This window comes from Caretta caretta, chromosome 6 (assembly GCF_965140235.1).
Source record: "Caretta caretta isolate rCarCar2 chromosome 6, rCarCar1.hap1, whole genome shotgun sequence".
NCBI classification, from domain to species: domain Eukaryota; kingdom Metazoa; phylum Chordata; order Testudines; family Cheloniidae; genus Caretta; species Caretta caretta.
The window spans coordinates 82786235-82805515 of record NC_134211.1 but is presented as its reverse complement, the minus strand read 5'-3'; the positions used below and the strand labels follow the sequence as shown (position 1 = coordinate 82805515).

General features: G+C 41.3%; 1 protein-coding gene across 2 annotated transcripts in view; it reads right to left on the bottom strand.

Annotated features, from left to right (window-relative positions):
- Positions 1-19281, bottom strand: part of AKAP6 (A-kinase anchoring protein 6) — a 401935-nt gene that overhangs the window by 258081 nt on the left and 124573 nt on the right. For both annotated transcript variants that reach the window (XM_048854030.2, XM_048854032.2), the window contains exon 3: positions 4141-4392. In XM_048854030.2, coding sequence (XP_048709987.2) covers positions 4141-4392 — 252 coding nt within the window. The remainder of the gene's footprint in view (positions 1-4140; positions 4393-19281) is intronic.

Sequence of the window (19281 nt, the reverse complement as noted above, 5' to 3'; positions counted from 1 at the left end):
TAGTGAATTCTTAAATCCAGCATACTAAAGGTCACAAATCCAACCAGTGGCAATGTATTCTTATACACAATCTAGAAAAGCAGTTGTTACTGAACTGCCACAGAGCTTCGTACAGTACATTGTGAGTGATCTGTTCTACAATATTTGGGAATAAAAGCACAGTGGAATGGCCAAGTGTTAATCTGCACATAGAAATGTTTAACTCATACATGATGTCACCCTGCAGAGTACTGCAAATTGTAACTATCCTGAAGAGAAACTGCTCACCATTGTCATGGTATGGGTATGATTGTTATTGTGTTTGCAACTAAAAATCAAAATCTCTGTTATACTCATCCTCAGAGAAACCAATGCAAGAGGGACCCTGAAACTCCACAAAAGGGACCTCATAGAATCTCCCAGTACTAGTCACCTTGAACGGGAGGGGATTCGTGGGGTCAGAGTGGGCAGGGGGTAGAAAGTATCTGCGTCCAAGCCTGGTGAAATCTGTGATTGCTGAAACCCATGGATACAGAAATATCCACATAAGAGTGCTGCTCCTCCAAGTCAGTCCACAGGCCTCCTACTGATTGTCAGCATGGGTCTTTCAGACGCCAACTTGCCATTGGCGGAGTTTGCCCACATTTGCACAGTAGCAGCTGCTGACTGCACCTAGCTTCATGCAGCATTAACTTCTATTGACTATCCACTGGGATATCCACAAGGTTAGCTGAGGACAGTACCGTAGACACAGCCACAGCTTCTGTTCACAATATCCTCCTTCAACACCCTCCAGTCACAATCCCCTAAATATCAGTCTTCCCATTCTCAGAAGCTGACAGAGCAATCCTGCTAGAGCACTAAGATTTTGAGCATCGAGCCAAATTTGTGTATAAAAGAGTATTTAAGAGGGTTCTCAGACTTAAGTGGAGCAGGCAAAAAAAAGGAAATATTTTAGAATTCCAGAAGCAGCCTGACATACCAGCAGTCACAACAAAAATTACATTTGCTTTACAGTTTGCTATTTCCACATTGTTTTATAACTAATTTAGGGTTCCAGCATCTAGGCAGGAGTCAGCTATCTCCCAATTTCAATGTATATATTCAAATTTGAATATTTGACTAAATACCTCAAAATCATAGGTCCAAATTCTGTTCTCATTTACCCTACTCTATATCAGTTGAAGTCCACTATTTAGAACAGTAAAGATGATAAATCACTCCAGCTAGGTAAAACGACAAACAAACTAAAAAACCGTGAAAGCAAACATTTGCTCAAGTGCTGGCATTAGAGTGCAACATACTGTTTAACACACACCATCCTGTCTCCGCCTCACAGCAAAGCTATTTTAACAAATGACTCCCACTAATAGTCCAAACAGCTGCAGTCTCAACAAAAAAGTAGCCTCATGGTTTGCCTCCTACCTTGAGTGCTGCACAACACTAGTTTTGGAGTCCCCCTCATCGGTAAGGACAGAGTGATTTAATCATTACATTGTTAGGTCCACAACCAATAACGCTTGTGTTAGCCAAAAAATAAAAACTAAAATAATAAAAAACCCTTAAAATCCTTCAAGTTAAAATGTTCTTTGTAGAAAGCTGGTTTGGAAGATTTTAATCTGTAACCTAAATCTGTGGACTTTTCTTAAAGTCTTTTATTGCATGCATTCCAGTCATGTGAAGGGCCAATTCAGTGACTGGTAAGTCATGAAACTGATGTGTCTGCATTATTCATGAACAATGTTGCATAAAGTCATTAAAATATGTCTGAAGAGGAGGTCAAAAAAACAATATTAACTAGCTTACAATGTATACAGCAACCGCTGAAAACATACTCAAATTGTTAGGGTGGGAAATAGGTATCATGCTTGTGTGGCTCCATGCTATCATTAGTACAGCCCTGCAAATCTGCGGATATGTGCTTTACATCTGTGGATGTGGATATCCGCTTGATATCCGGGGATGCGGATATCTGCAGACCATGTTTGCAGATCAGATGCAGATACAAATTTTGTATCTACACAGGGCTCTAATCATTAGTCATCCATTTTATTAAGCAATGTTTAATTTTTAGTTTTAAAAAACAGCAAATCACTGCAATTTAAAACATTTTGCCTTTCTTTACAACCGATCAGCAATAAGAATCTAAGGTCGAGCAATATAGAACAAATAATTTCTTAATGGGATACCATTAACCTGGAAATCCCATTCCACTCTGTAAAATTAGTACGGACTATTGTTACATGCAATCCTTATCGTAGTGACAGAAATCACAGAAATAATTTATTCTTCTCTATTCTCTTATTTATTTACTTGTCTTACGGATTTGATAGCACTTTAGGTATAGTAAGGTCACTGTTTTGTTGATGGTTAGTTGCACTCCTGTCTCGTTATGGAAGTACTGACTAGGATGGCCACTGCCCCTTTAAAAGTCTCATTCAGGCCCCCCTCAAGCTCAGTCTAGGCAAACACAATAAGTGGCTTTCGTAAAGCCCAAATTTATGTAGTAAGATCACAGAGCTGGTTTGTTGCAACCAAACCCTTGGTGGATCTATTTACAGTCCTGAATCATCTCTCCCTGGGTAGGTGGGAAGAGTCCTAAGCATCCCAAAGGCCCCTTCTGGCTACTCGGGTTGCAGCCTCTTCTCTAAGGAGAAAAATCTTCCCCTCAGCCAGGCCCTTTCTTTATGAGGGGGCAGTTTCTATAGCAGATGTAATCAGATCCAGTTGGGGCACTTCCTGCTTCTTAGTGCCTGAATTAAATCCTTCCTTAGGCCTTGAGATTGTAGTTACAGAAAGCCTTACCACACTCAAGCCTTAGCATCATGGCTTCACTCCCATTCACTCCTCTGGGGGTGCTCATGGGCATGCCTTTCCTTAGAACTTGCAAGAAAGTGTTCAAAGCTGAAACTGAATCTGAAGTAGCAGCAGGTATGTGTTCAGGCAGGAAGGGCCGGGGGTCAGGGGAGAGAAGGTGGCCCTGGACATGTTTGATGGTTTTGATTTCAGGACCCCCCTCCTCTGTTGCAAAGGCTTTTAATATACATCAGCCAGAGAGTAGAGAAACTTTTAAAATTTTTAAGAAATATGTTCATACTCTATCAGAAACTTGTGTTATTTGAAATTAATCCATTTAATACATTATAAGTCCAAAATACACCTAAGTCCAAAAGGGACCACTATGATCAACTAGTTTGACCTCCTGCATAACACAGGCCATAGAATTTCATTGCATAAAGCCCATAACAACTTTTTTTTCTTTTGGAGCTAGAGTATATCTTTTAGAAAAACATCTAATCCTCATTTTAGGGCTTCAAGTGATGGAGAATCCATCACATCTCTTGCGAAGTTGTTCACATGGTTAATTACCCTCACTATTAAAACTGTGCGCCTTATTTCTATTTCAAAAACATTTGAGCTGACAAGGTCTCTTTAAATCAATTTAGTAACCATACTTACTGAGCAAAAGGCAATCCAGTTAAATGCATCTATATTAATAAGCCTATTAAATTGGTACAAACTTTGCATGCATTAGAGGAAAGTGAGACTGGAGTTGGTCTGCAGGGATGTTGCTAACACAAATGGCAGTTTGTAGGCTACACTTTCAAAAAGGAACTTGAACCTGGCCTGTGAAACTGTGGGTAAAAGTTTTCCATGCCTAAGGTTTGTGACTACAAAGACAAATTCCATGTTTTGATTTACACATGCAAATGAACTTTTCACACACAGATCTAGAGTTGAGCCTGAGCTCACAAAGTTTTGATTTGGATACGAACTTCTAAATTACACGGTGACTAGATCAGGTGTTTGGGGTCAAAAGCACCTCTGCACCAATCTGAGTGTTATCTGTGGGGAAAATGTTAGGGTCGTGGGAAATATTGCACGCTATTTTAAAGGATATTTTTTGAAAAGTTGGTCCTATGATCTTACACTTATTTTAATCTGGTTCAACCACAATGGATGTCAGCTGAAGAAATTTAAGATGAGAACACCTATTCAATTAGCCTGAAATATATTTGGCTGCACTGGCAATCATTTGAACTGCAAGTGCAAACCACCCTAGCAATTTTTAAACTAGTAGCTCAGTAGATGAGTTTAAATTCTCTAATATGACTAGGGATTAATGTTCCAAAAGTAAATGACTGCATTTAGTTCTCATACCTCTTTTGTCTCCTCAGAAAACGCTTGCAGAATATCAGTCTGCCTGGTGTAGTTTCCATTGGCATCCTGTAGTCCCTGTAGGATGCGTTCCCTCAGAACCAGAACAGAAACACGTAGCTGGTGCCAGAGTAGCTGCACTGTATGTATATCGACTATCACATTGACGGAGTAAGACAGAAGCTTCAGGGAAAACTCAGTCTCTAACAGAGCATGAATTTGTTCAACGTGATCAGATATATCTTCACAGATATCCTGTAAGAGAAAAGAAAAATATATCTTTAGCTACAGGCATAGGCCCTATAAGGATCATCTCTACTTTTTGGCTAATGCAGAAAATGTGATTTTAGATAGGGAGAATAATGTAATTAATACATACAGGGTTCTCTATTTATTTTTTATTTATAGCAATGCTACAACAACTGAACAAGCAGCTGTCCTATTTGGCAGGAGTGTTCACTGAGTACAGAGATAGCATACAATAAGCAAGGATGGCACAACAAGATCATATGAATCATAGATAGAAAAACAGCACCATAAAGATGTCATCCTAAACCACAGCAATTGCAATGAAAGTGGTAAGATCAACCCAATTGATCTCTATTCTTGATATTTTTTAAAAAAAATCAGAATGTAAAGAATTTGATTTGTGCCATTCCCAACAAAATAGGTATAGACAGAGTTGCCATTTTAAATCAGTAAGAATCTAGATATATACACACTGTTTTGTGCAGCAGAGAAAGGGTTAAGTCATAAGCAAGCTGGTCAGGGATATTAATGTGGGTAGAAGACATCCTATGATGTCCAATTAAAGATTTATCCTTTTGCTTACTGGAACAACTTCCAGTAAATTATACAGCACAATGGATTTCATTGACTCTAAACTACAGATTAATGGCACATTCATTGTGAAAGACCCATTTAGAGTTTATCTGGACTAGGATTTAAAGGTGCATTGTCAGAATGTGGCAAGCAAAAAGGCTAATGTAGACAAATCAGTGAGTACTCTTAACATAAGCAATGTTGAACTCCTTGGCTAACCTGAGTTATGAGTATGCATTGCCGTGTCTGGACTTTTAGAACAGGTTAGTTAGCTTCTAATACCATGCCTTTAAATCCTGTCAAGATAAATCCAAACTTGAGAGTTATGATTCAGAAGGATGTAGGTAAAATTACACAATCATAATCAAACACAGGATTGGTTTGGTCTGAAATGCTTGCAAGGTGAGTGTGGTAGGGAGCTGTCAAACCAGCCCACATGGACAGGGCCAAAAGAATGTGAGCCAAGAGACTGTCAGTGTTTTCAGTTGCAGGCAGCTTGGTGATCACACACAGTGATATCCAGTACAATTTACTGTAGCTTTTTAGGGATGGAGTGTACTTGCTAGATGCGGAGGCTGACACTTGGCTAAGGGACCTTAAGGATTGGACTGGGGAGGAAATAGATACCAGGTTGTGTGGGTGGAGGTGATTGCTGAGGCCTCCAAAGGGCAGTATCTTATGCAGATAAGGGCTAAAAGAACCAGCTCCCAGAGGTAAATGAGACCTGGGATTTTAGTTTGTGGATCTTGTGCCTGTAAGGGGAGACCTGATATCTTCATAGACTAAGGATCCCTCACACCCACCCACCCATGTGCATGAGTGGAAGGTTAGAGGACTCAGAAGTGAGCTGGAGTCTTGGGGGGTAGGCAGAACGGTGTATTCCAAATTATTGGTTCTACAGTGGGAGTCCTGTAAACCTGCACTTGACTCAGTTAAACGCCTGGTATGTGAGATGGTGGGTATATACCGCCCTTACCCAGTGTTAATTAAGTTACAGTCTGCTGCTTAAAATCCATTCCAGTCTGTCTTTCATTCAACTGTGTGTTCTAAGCAAATTAGATTAAGAAACATCCCAATTTTTGCAGCATGTCAGATTTGCAACTAATCAAAACCGTTGTCTTGAGACCTGGTATTTATTTTGGTCTTCATTAATATTTTTGTTTAATAGTAGCATAATGATGTAAGTTGCAAAGCAGAGCCTTTCTGCACTGATAGTATGTAAAATCTTCTGTATCAGTTTAGATCTGATGTTTATAATTTAAAGTAAAGCTAACTTTATGATGGTGTTAGGTGCACAGGGAAATAATGTGGGCACTATTTAAAACATAATTTTTAGTAACTTAACATTAATAAATGAGACCAAATTCTCTTGAACTATCTTAAAAATTGCTTTAAGTAGTAATCAATAGCTCAGAATTAGCTAGGGGGACCAGACAGCAAGTGTGAAAAATTGGGACGGTGATGGGGTGGTAATAGGAGCCTATATAAAAAAATAGGCCCAAAAATCGGGACTGTCCTTATAAAATCGGGACATCTGGTCAACCTAGTATTAGCCCTTGAGAAACAATTAAGGTTAGAATACTGTCAACAGCAACTTGAACTATGTTATTGCAATAGCTGGCTCAGGCCTAAATAAAACCCCTTATGGGAAATACCCACAGAAAGGCCAGAGATTAGCATAAGGCCTCCTGGAGTTTCAAGGAGCATGGTATCTTGGGGTGGGGATAATATCTGTTCTACTTTGTGCTCAGCCATCTTGTTCTATCAAGTGGCAACCATATTCACGACAGTACAAAACAAATAGATTGATTGACTATATTGGGAGTTGCAAGTGTTCAGAATCTCTGAAAACTGGGTTGAATATTTCCACTTTGGCAAAATAAATGCCCTGCTACTGTACCACTGCGATGCCAAAAATCACTAAAAACTTAAGGGCTGGTCCAAAACCAAGACTCCCAGTGAATTAATAGGCTAATCCAAAACTTCTGTTTTAGGTCTCATCTACATATACATTTGCATCAGTTTAACTCAAGGTATGTTTTCAAACCAATTTAATTAATTTGGTGCAAGTTTGCAGGTACATACTCTGAACTTTTTCATGCAGATAAGGCATATTGGTTTCAATTTAAATTGATGTAGTTAAACTCATAGGTGCTGGAACTCGGGGTACTGCCACACCCTCTGGCTTGAAGTGGTTTCCATTATATACAGGGTTTACAGTTTGGTCTAATGGCTCTCAGCACCCCCACTTTACAAATTGTTCCAGCACCCTGGTTAAACTTATGCAAAATCTTGTAGAGATACTTTTATTGCATTATATATCATGCTTGTTTGGATAAGTTCAAGTCAATTAGGAACTGATTTCTGCTAAACCAAAGTAAGCTACTTTTAACCAAAATGAGTGTCCACACAGTCTTTACACTAGTTTAACTAAACTGGTTTCAAATTATACCTTAAATTAAGCAGTGCAAGTTTCTCAGTGTGATCAGCCCTTATTAGCATTTAAGAGTGGTTTAATTTGATTTAGGCCTGTCTACAAGAGAAAGTTGCACAGATTTAAATAGATATTTTTTAAAGCAACGTACATTTGGTTTACATACGGCTCATTCTGGTTTCATTTACATATGGCTCATTGGTTCCCAATCAACTTAAGCTAAACTGAAATAAGAGTGTCCACACGGGAGTTTGCATCAGTTTATCTGAACTGATTTAAATGCAAACTTTAGGTTAAACCCATGCAATTTTGTGATATAGACAAGCCCTTAATTTAATCCAGTAAAAAAATAGATTAAACTAAACCAAAGGCACTTTTAAACTGAAATAAGAGCATCCATACAGGAATTTGCACCTGCAGTGTATCGTACTTGGTTTAAAATACAAATTTAAGTAAAACCAGTGAATGTAGATAAGGTCTTAGAGTCCATCCATTAATGCTATACACCATATTAAGAGGAATAAAATAGCCTAAGTGATACCATCTAAATAGCTACTCGAGGCTACACCAAAATACTATTAATTTACATTACCAAATTACTATTGGAATGCCCAATTGGAAAGCATGATTACACTTTATTCAGAGTTTTAAAAGGATATTAAAGAATACTCAGTGTATTTATTTATATGAATTCCCATACATGTCCCTGAATAACTGGTTAGTTGACGTTTTCTTCTATTTTACTATAAGACAATTTAAATGATTGCAGGACTTCATACATTAGAATTGTAAATACGTGTGTAGCTTGACTTCAGTTGGACTACTCATGTGCATAAAGTTAAGCATGTGTGTTTGCACAATCATTTCCCTAGATCTATGTAAATCTGTGATGGGGTAGACTAGGTCCGGAGGCCCCATGCTGGAGGCCTCGTGGCCCTGCTCACCCCACCCCAGAAAAGAGCAGAGGAGAAGTCCTCCAGGCATCCTAGAATGGCTGCAGGGAAAGCAGCCAATCAGAGGCCAGGAGGGCCATATAAAAAGAAGTAGCAGAGACAGAGCAGTCAGTTGCTACCTGGAAGAGAGAGGACTGGGTTTCTGGCTGGCTAGAAGAGCAGCAGGACCATGAACGACTCAGTGCGGGCAGGGCTGAGCCCAGAGAGGGCTGCTGAAGACTAGTGGAGCTAAGAAGGAGCTCCTGTCTGTTTGCAGGGACCAAGCAAGGACTGAGCCCAGAACCTAGCCAGACCAAGTGAGGGTACTGTGATGGGCCCTGTTGGACTGTTATAGAGAGCAGTGTCTCCAGGAAGGAAGCCTTAGTGGAAGGTAAAGTCTGTATACCCTGGAAGAGGTTTGTTTGTTCTCCACCTACAGCGTATGTGACTTGGCCAGAGGGCTGAGTCACTGAGGACTTGCCGAAGAAACCATCGAACCAGGGAGGACGGGGAGCTCCGGAGGTGGGTGCCATCCTGTTCCAAGAACTAAGAAACAGCAGGCTCACACCCAACCAAAAGGGGGCGCTTGTGAGAGGCAGGTGCCAACCCCATTACAAAAATCTGTATCTCAATATGTACATACATATAATGTGAATTTTGTAATATAGTTAGGAATTCGTAAAACAGCAGAGAAGTGATACTCAGAGCATGTAACATAAATGTAACTTGGATGCATCCTTTCAACTGAAATTCCTGTGTGCTATTATGAAGCAGAATGAAATTAAAGCAACTCTTACACCTACTGTATAGCAAAATAAGAAAATATAAAAAGCAGTCCAGGAACAGTAAAAAATCTGACAACATAGATCTGCATCAAGTCCCTTCTTGTTCTGGACAGTAATTGAACTCCTTTACACATTCCCAAATAGCATTCTCCAAAGTGTGCCACATCATGTCAGTGACTGCTGACGCACCCTCGGCACACAGTAGTGGCATGAGCTGGTCTAACAACATGCTTCTCCTTCTACGCCAACATAGCCTTCCTCCATCACTGGACCCCAGTTGCCAACCCTTAAGGCCACTAGGACATCTGCTTATGTGAATAAGAAAAACAATCCTGTGCCCACCGATCCACACCACTGCCTCCATGGTTGGTCTGACATCATCTGGAATGGAATCACAAAACATTAATAGCAACTGACCACCTGAGGTTGCACACCATATTGTATGCTTCCAAATGCCAATGCCCAATTGTCAGAATTGCCTGTGCTCCTGTACTGCGCTGCACCACTGCTCTTGTGGCCCCTGAGAATGACTGAGAACCAAATTCCATAGGGCAGAACCAAGCTCCCAGCCTTTCCAGGAGATAACAAATGCTGCCCAGTTTCGTTGACCATTACAGATTTAATACCCCTGTGTCATAAATATAAAGGGAAGGGTAACAACCTTCCTGTATACAGTACTATAAAATCCCCCCTGGCCAGAGGCACAATATCCTTTTACCTGTAAAGGGTTAAGAAGCTCAGGTAACCTGGCTGGAACATGAGCAAAAGGACCAATAAGGGGACAAGATACTTTCAGATCTTGGGGTGGGTGGAGGGGAGGCTTTGGTCTGTCTGTTCTGTGTGCTTGCCAGAGAGAGATCAAGAAAGCAAGCAATCCAACTCCATTAGAATTAGTAAGTACTAGCAAGGAAATGCGTTAGTTTACTTTTGTTTTGGCTTGTGATTTTCTCTGTGCTGAGAGGAAGGTGTATTCCTGGTTTTCTTTTTGTAACTTTAAAGTTTTTGCCCAGTGGGAAATCCTCTGTGTTTTAAATCTGATTGCCCTGTGAGATTAGCTTCCCTTCTAATTTTACAGAGGTGCTTCTTTTACCTTTTTTCCTTCTAATAAAGTTTTAAGAGCTTGATTGATTTCTCCATTGTACTAAGATCCAGGGGCTTGGGTCCGTGATCACTTTGTAACCAGTTGGTTAAGATATTCTTCTCAAGCCTCCCCAGGGAAAGGGGTATAAGGGCTTAGGGGGATATTTTGGGGGAATAGGAACTTCAAGTGGTCCTTCCCCTGATTCTTTGTAAATCACTTGGTGGTGGCAGCGTACCCTCCAAGGCAAAGAGTTTGTGCCTTGAGGAAGTTTTACCCTAAGCTGGTAGAAATAAGCTTAGGGGGTCTTTCATGCGGGTCCCCATATCTGTACCCTAGAGTTCAGAGTGGGGAGGGAACTCTGACACCCTGCTTGCCCCTCGTGGTGTACATCACCCAGTTCCAATCCCTCCCCCTTCCCCACACCACCACCACCTTAGTCAGTACCCCTACATAACCCAGGCATTAGCTTGCTAATTCCAAAAGTACCAAAACTGCTTTAAGAATGCTGCTCTGAGCAAGGCCACTTACATTTCTGAGAATATTAACTGTGATGTGCCCACATGATTGCTGCATGGGACCATTGGAATACAATCACCCTGCCAGTAACCTTTGAATTAAGAGTGCTGTGTGGATATGGATAACCATTTAGCCCCACTGACATATGTAACAGCTGGGAGGCGATTCCAAGATTGTTGAGGATGCCAGTTGACAGGTTGCCCGCAACCCCGAGTTCCGCAGCACCTGCTGCTTTGTAATGGGCCATCTGGTGACGAGCCTTTCTGTTCCTGTAATTGCATGAATTTGTTAAGACTTGTCCCATAGCTCTGCCATGCTACATCGCTAACCATCCTACCCCCAAGTTCCATGTAGCTAGTGAATTTCACCCAGGTTCTTGGCTGGCTCCTGATGCCAGCTTCTGAAACCTGACATGTAAAAGTGAGGCCAGGCATCTGCTATACCAGTATAAACCCAGGAAAAGTAATAAAGTAATGGATATTATCCTGGAGCCTATTTGAGGTCCAAGCTTTAGGAGATAAACCTGCAAGTATGTGCAGACCATTGTGTGAAGGGCCCTGCTACCCCGCCTTCAACTGATTCCCATGTTGTGGTTGTTTTGTTAAACCATGTAGCCTGATTTTTAGAGTGTTTTGCTTGACCACATTTTACATACCCCATCCACACCCATGACTCGTAGGGGTTTTGTTTGACTGTGTATTATTTATGGTTCCCATCAACAGAATCCTAAACCCACAGAAATGTGCCCCCATCTGCTTTATTAAGGCACTGCCAAATGAGGAACCTTAACATCTCCAGCTGAACTGGAAATGGTGCCCTTGCCAACCTGTGGGTGGCACTTGATTTAACCCCTATGCCGGTTTCCCCTGGGACCCTTTCTGTACCGCTGTAGCACGAACATGCTGCATACGGCCCAAAACGTAATCCATAAACATGCCTGCACTGATGGATGTATACACCTTTCCAAAACCTGCACCCAATGGCACCTGCAGTTGTTGCTGCTCTGACACACCGTTGCATCAGTGTTGCCCATGCAGCTTGTAATCAGTTGGGAGGAACGAACACCAGTGCTCTGGGTGAATCTGAACACTTTGGAAACCCAGAATGCTGTGAAGACTACCTTAGAAACAGCAGTCTTAACCACTTGCATGAAAATTCCTGCTGACTGAAGTAGAAGTTTGGTTCCCTTGGAGTCCCCCAAGCCATGAACCTGAGGGGGTGAGGAGGGCTGCCATTGGTAATGAAACAGGAAAAAAACCTGGGGCCCATCTGCCCCTGGCCTAGCACCAGCCCCACTACCCCTGACTGCCACTAACTCCCACAACCCCACTACATATGCCCTGGGCAGCCTTTGAATTCATCCCCCCATTTCCTAATCCCTAATCCAATCATCACAGCTCAATTGTGTGCGCAGCACGGGGTGGGGGAGGATTTGCTGTGTCCCTTCTCCTCCTACCTATATCCCATGCCAATATGTTTCTTAGAGCTGACTAACCAGGTAACTCCCCCTCTCCCTTTTTGTTCTGCTTCCACAAGGAGCCCCCACCCCTTTCCCTTGCCCTCAGTGGCAGGGGAAGGAAGGGGGGAGGACCACTCCCTGTCCTTGTGTCCCTTCCTGGGGAGTGAATGAAACTGCATGCTGCCTTGCTAGCCATGCTCCCCGCCCCGTGGAGCTACTCTCCCTCCTGCCTGCTTCGCCCTGACCTGGCCAGAGGAAGGGAGAAATTGCTCCCCTTTCTTACTGTTTTGTTTCCACATGGAAGACTTACATTTGCTTTGAGAGCAGTCAAAAAAACCAAACTCTCTTTAAAACTAAGCTACAGACTATCCAGAGCACAGCCACAGCCAAATGATACATGTACGAACAAGATAACTTAACTCAGTCTACTTCCTCCCCGCCCTCCCGTGTATCAACAAACGCCTATTTCAAGGACAGTGAGAGATTCTGGAGCATCACCGATCTGATTGCTCATTACCATGTAAATATGACAAAGGAACAGGGACATTTTACTATAATGAAATACTTAGTAGTGTCTAGAATGTAGAGAGTATAGTAGCAATTCCAAAATTATCCAAGTAGTGGCAACAATTTCTTTACAACAGTCAATATTTGGATGCAGCAGTAATTTGAGGAAACTCAAGAACTGTATTTAGCACAATGAATCAAAAGGTTTAGCACCTTCTGTAGTGCTTTATGCAGCTTCAAGAAGACACTGAAATGTCACCAATAAATTATACATTAAGAATGTGAACAGGTCATTCATTTTCAGGAGACAATCAAGGTCTGTTGTCTTGCCCCGCTGAGACAACAGGAGATAAAATGAGGATTTACAAAGATTATTCAAGTTCTAGTGGCACTTTTGCACAGTGAAGATACTGTATGGATCCACAAGAATAGGAACTCGCTTACTAAATTTTCAGATACAATTTACAAATGCTGCCGGGGAGACATGAAGGTTAAGAGGAAATTCTGACTATTGCAAGTAAAGTGCTATAAAAAAGGAATGTTTTAGAAGTCACGGCAAACAACAGGACTCCAGATATTTAAACCATTACAATTTCTCCATGTCTCAGACAACTCATTTGTATAGAACTATTATGGGTGAGAGGACACCTTTCTGAGCCACAATAATGGTAGTGCTCCCATGTTGTTGTGTGTATGTGGTGGTGGTGCATATCGGGGGGAGTAATGTGCTACAATCCTTTACACAGCACAATATGCTCCTCAAACACATACTTCTTCGCATCCAGACAGCTCCATTGGCTAGCATGTTGGGGACAGAGCCATGGCCTCACCCCTTCTTGTGTATGGGGAGGTGTAAGGCACAGAGCCCCTTCTCTTGCTCTCTACCCAAAGCCAAGTTTTAGTGCATCTAATGTGGCCTCACAAGCGTTCTTACTCTTCCTACCCACTTATGTGGCCGCATTATATTAGGGCACAATCTAGTTCAAAATATTGAGAGTGAGACGGATACAGAGTGGTGTTATTCATGTTATTACTAATGTTCTTTGGGAAGAGAGAAATACCAGGAGAGAGTATCTAATCGCCATGGTGAATGGCACACCAAAAATTGATAGGTAGATTAGATAAAATGTATATTCTTTTATAACAATACTTTTGATTTGTCTGCTGACTTCTCCCCCACAATCTCCACATTTCCATATAGATTGCAATGATACACAACCTCCAAATGAAAACACAGAACCAAACACAATTTCATGTCAAGAGCTTTATAACTCTGATTTCTCAATGCACTATTTTTAAAAGGACTTTTTTAACCAATTAAATGTAGCTGATGTATTCATAAGTGAGTGTTAAGGTAAGGGTTTTGTTTTCAATTCACAAACTGTACCGTAGAATCATTTTCTATGGAATTTCTCAGGGCACAAGGGTTGTATCCATTAGACTGCCAGCTGCCCATTTCACTCAGTCTTGCAGACAGCTGACCTTGTAATTCACAGCTGTTACCATCTACCGGCTAGGCCACAGCCCTTCATGCTAACTAAAATAGCTTGCAATGCAAACACTGCTGCAAACAAAGATAGTGTGCACAAACAAACCTTCAGGTTTATTAGACTCTAGGGTTTGTTAAGAAGTTTTAAACAAATATTTTTTCACTGTAGCATTCTTGTGCCTACAGATATACATGGGGTTGTTAAGATGTATGTGATATCTAGTGAAAGACTAAATGTTCCAGTGTTAACAACAGTGACAGAAGCAACTGAACTGTGGTTTTATGTTCTTTGATCTCACAGTGAAACCTCAGCGAGAGAAATCAGATATTCTTCATTTAGCTTAGCTTACATGCAAAACAAATTCATGATTTAAGAAACTAACAATCTTATCTTAACTTATACAAATATTTTAAATTCCTTAGATGACAGAGATTCCAACCTACACATCAAATTCCATTTAGAAAAAATGCATATCTGCCAAAGAAATAACAGATTTTTTTTAAAATTACTTGAAAATTAGGGGTTAAACTCACTACCTATACTTCAGAGTCATGTGCTTCTAGAGTATAATACAAATAAAGTGTTTCTTCACTATACAAATGGTGTTTGTACATACTTAATAGCTATTTGTATGGGACTGTTCCTCAAAGATATATTTGAATCCTTAAGAAAAACTGTTTACCATCTCTTCCGGTCTCAAGTGAGCATGTGCATACTCTATTGTATTATACTGAAGATAATATCTTTTTCTTCTATTGTGGATTATGTTTGGTAAAGTCCTTGAAAAATTCTAAAACTGAGAAAAGATTACTCATTCGATGATATGTTTTTCGTTTAGTGCACACAGTAATTGTAGCCAGAGGAAATAACCACACAGCACAAAGTCCAGAGCTTGAGTAAGCAGGTGTAATTCCCATGGAAGTCTCTGGGCCAAATTCTGCTGTAACGTAAATTGAGATGCGAATTAAACATCAGGCGCAAGTTAGTCAGAAAATGATGGTAACTGGTAAAGTACTGTAACTTGTTCCAATGTGGCATGTAGGGGCCATGGAAAATTAGTGCAATTTACAGTTTGAGGTGTACAACTGTAGGTGTGGCAGGAAAGCAACTACCAGGAGGTTTCAGAGTTGTAAGAATATGGGTCTTCCATTGAAAACACTGAGAACTTTGACAATAACTTCTCTGGGAGGAAGACTGGGCCAAAAAATGACACCTCCGCCCACTATGTCTGTGCTACACCCCTTCATTTGTGTGTAAATTACACTTTTTTGCACAATGAAAGCGACATCTGCACATTATGCTACTTTATCACACTTGCACTTGTTTGACAAACTTACAGCCAACATGTAATTCTGAGACCACCCTTTACATCATTGCAAAGTCTGACCCTTCCATTATACACACTATGAATTTTGACCATTGAATTAAGAATTTTGATTATTGCTAGGATTCTCAAACACTTTCATAGAAGCTGCCAAGGCTATTTATCTGACAAATGTGTGTTTTCCCTGGAGAAAAATGTATCACTCTTTACAAACTGCCTTGATTTTGGAAGAATTACTTCAGTAGAAATTGTCAGATATGTTAGAAGGTTAGTTGTGCTGGCAGACTGGCAAGAACAGATCATTCCTTTTATCTTATGCAAACTTGCTGGTGCACAGAGCTTTAAAATATACAGCATTATGAAGCCAAACACAAAGGTCCTGCCATAAGAACAAAATTCATGTTGATCTGAAACTGTGGTGGTGTTTTTTTAAATGTAATACATTTGAGCAGTTTATTGATGTCTAATGTGGCATTCTGCTATTTAAATAGGTTTATATTTATTACTTGAAAACTCATTGTTTCAAAGCTGAAAAGATGGCAAAGATGATCATTTGAATCTCAACAAGATGGAATGTTTGGCTTTAGAATGTCCCATATTCAGCCAGGCACAAAAATGTTCAGACATTTCTCTCATTGAAGGTTTCAGGACACAACACATGCTCAGGAATTAACAATGAAATGTGTTAAGTAATTTTACGTTGGGTACCTTAACACATACCCACATTCATTTAGATGCTATAGTTTTCTAAATATTTGAAAATGGTACTTGTACACAAAATATTACAAGCTGCATAGAAAAAGAAAGAGATAATACAAATATTCCATGCTTTCCAAAAAATTGCTTTGAATACCACTGTATGGCACAAATACACTAAACTTAAGTTTTTGGAAAAGGGCAAGAAGAGAACCATGGAAATTGTGTGCCTGCTTTTAGCACCTTGTCATGGTGTCAGCAATTTGTCACAATCTGTCTGGGTCAAGAACATCGATCTTCCTAGAACTCTGCTTGTCTGAAAATCATTCAAACAGGCAACATTGGAATGTTTTGCATACAGCCATGTTACAAGTACAGAGGCAAGTACCAAATACACAAAACAAGTATATTTCAAGACTTGCATTCATCCTTGGACTCTGATAGCAATTTTATTGTCTCGCACTACTCATGTAGTATCGTCACTTGGAAAATGAGAACTGATGATGATGATGTGGCTTTAAAGTCATCATACATTATTTATCTACCACACTGAAATGCAAGAGCAAGGACCAGTTCAAATAGTCTTAAAATATTGTATAGATGCCTTCACACGACACTTTACTCTTCTGTAAAAATGCAAGTACTTCCTGAATCACTACAAATACCTTTTTAATTTTTGTAACCCTGCCTAACTTTTCCTTGCTCACTGCTCTCCAAACAGTTGATGAGAGCAGCAAACAGCATTCTCTATACATTCAAGCCTTTAATACATTGAAAGAAATAAATTTGTGAGGGAGCAAATGGAACAAACCCAAAAAATGTGACAAACCTGTAAGAGGTATAAAATATGACTTGCATCTAAGAAAAGTTTAGTACATCTGCTACTGGTTTGGCCAGAACTAGGCTCCTTTTGGTGTAGGCAGGTAGAGTTGTTGATTATCCAGGAGGGTCCTGATTCAAGTCCTAACTACCTTGACATGCAGGACACACACAAAGGTACTCCAGCTATTATATGGGGAACTCTGCAGCAATGGATTAGGTCTACTGCTGTGTGGGGCTACCAATAGGCAGACACAACCTCACTCACCCCCACATCAGATTTAATCTGAAGAACTTTAAAAGTATGCTCAGGGGATAGGTGACAAGGTTGAACTAGTCTGTGGAATAACTATAAATAGAATAACTATAAGTAGAAAGTCGGCACCTCTGCAAAGGGAAACAGATTATCATCATTTTCTGTTAGGGATCAAGGTCCACAGGCCTCTTCGGAGCTGCCACTCAACTGTCATCAGAATTAGGACCTGAACTCCTACAGAGGAATCCTGGGAGCTGATTGGCGGAATCCTGGGGGTCCTGATTGGTTCACAGCTCCTATTGAAATGCAGCACAGGAACAGGAAGCAGTCCATAGCTGGTGGCTATCCAGGCAGAACTGGGTTAACTTGCTTCGGGCTGCTTCTCCAGCAATAACTGATCATGCTGCTGATCTTCTGGTAACCTGACCCTGCTTGCCTCCTGACACCCAGTTTAGAATCATAGAATCATAGAATATCAGGGTTGGAAGGGACCCCAGAAGGTCATCTAGTCCAACCCCCTGCTTGAAGCAGGACCAATTCCCAGTTAAATCATCCCAGCCAGGGCTTTGTCAAGCCTGACCTTAAAAACCTCCAAGGAAGGAGATTCTACCACCTCCCTAGGTAACGCATTCCAGTGTTTCACCACCCTCTTAGTGAAAAAGTTTTTCCTAATATCCAATCTAAACCTCCCCCACTGCAACTTGAGACCATTACTCCTCGTTCTGTCATCTGCTACCATTGAGAACAGTCTAGAGCCATCCTCTTTGGAACCCCCTTTCAGGTAGTTGAAAGCAGCTATCAAATCCCCCCTCATTCTTCTCTTCTGCAGGCTAAACAATCCCAGCTCCCTCAGCCTCTCCTCATAAGTCATGTGTTCTAGACCCCTAACCATTTTTGTTGCCCTTCGCTGGACTCTCTCCAATTTATCCACATCCTTCTTGTAGTGTGGGGCCCAAAACTGGACACAGTACTCCAGATGAGGCCTCACCAATGTCGAATAGAGGGGAACGATCACGTCCCTCGATCTGCTCGCTATGCCCCTACTTATACATCCCAAAATGCCATTGGCCTTCTTGGCAACAAGGGCACACTGCTGACTCATATCCAGCTTCTTGTCCACTGTCACCCCTAGGTCCTTTTCCGCAGAGCTGCTGCCTAGCCATTCGATCCCTAGTCTGTAGCTGTGCATTGGGTTCTTCCGTCCTAAGTGCAGGACCCTGAACTTATCCTTATTGAACCTCATCAGATTTCTTTTGGCCCAATCCTCCAATTTGTCTAGGTCCTTCTGTATCCTATCCCTCCCCTCCAGCGTATCTACCACTCCTCCCAGTTTAGTATCATCCGCAAATTTGCTGAGAGTGCAATCCACACCATCCTCCAGATCATTTATGAAGATACTGAACAAAACCGGCCCCAGGACCGACCCTTGGGGCACTCCACTTGATACCGGCTGCCAACTAAACATGGAGCCATTGATCACTACCCGTTGAGCCTGACAATCTAGCCAGCTTTCTACCCACCTTATAGTGCATTCATCCAGCCCATACTTCCTTAACTTCCTGACAAAATACTGTGGGAGACCATGTCAAAAGCTTTGCTAAAGTCAAGAAACAATACATCCACTGTATTCCCTTCATCCACAGAACCAGTAATCTCATCATAAAAGGCGATTGCCAGAAATTCCGGGGTTTTATAAACCAGTGCTGCCTCCTGTTCATGAGGCGCCCTCAGTTCAATACTATTGATCGTGCAAAGTTGAGCCTGGTCAACCACCTGCTGTCCTGGGAAGCCATAGATGGTGCTTCCCCTTCTTGGAGCGTGACAGCCCAGTACTGTCTTCCTCCAAGGCAGTATTTGATTATCTGCACTGAACTTGAAAAGCGGAGGCTGCCCTAAGGAAGCACTAACAGGGGCAGGGAACTGTAGCCTCCTATGCCACGCCATTCAGCCACCTTACATACGAGACAAACTGGAACAAGCCAGCACAGATGTAATGGTTCCAGTGGGGCCTGCAAGAAGATAT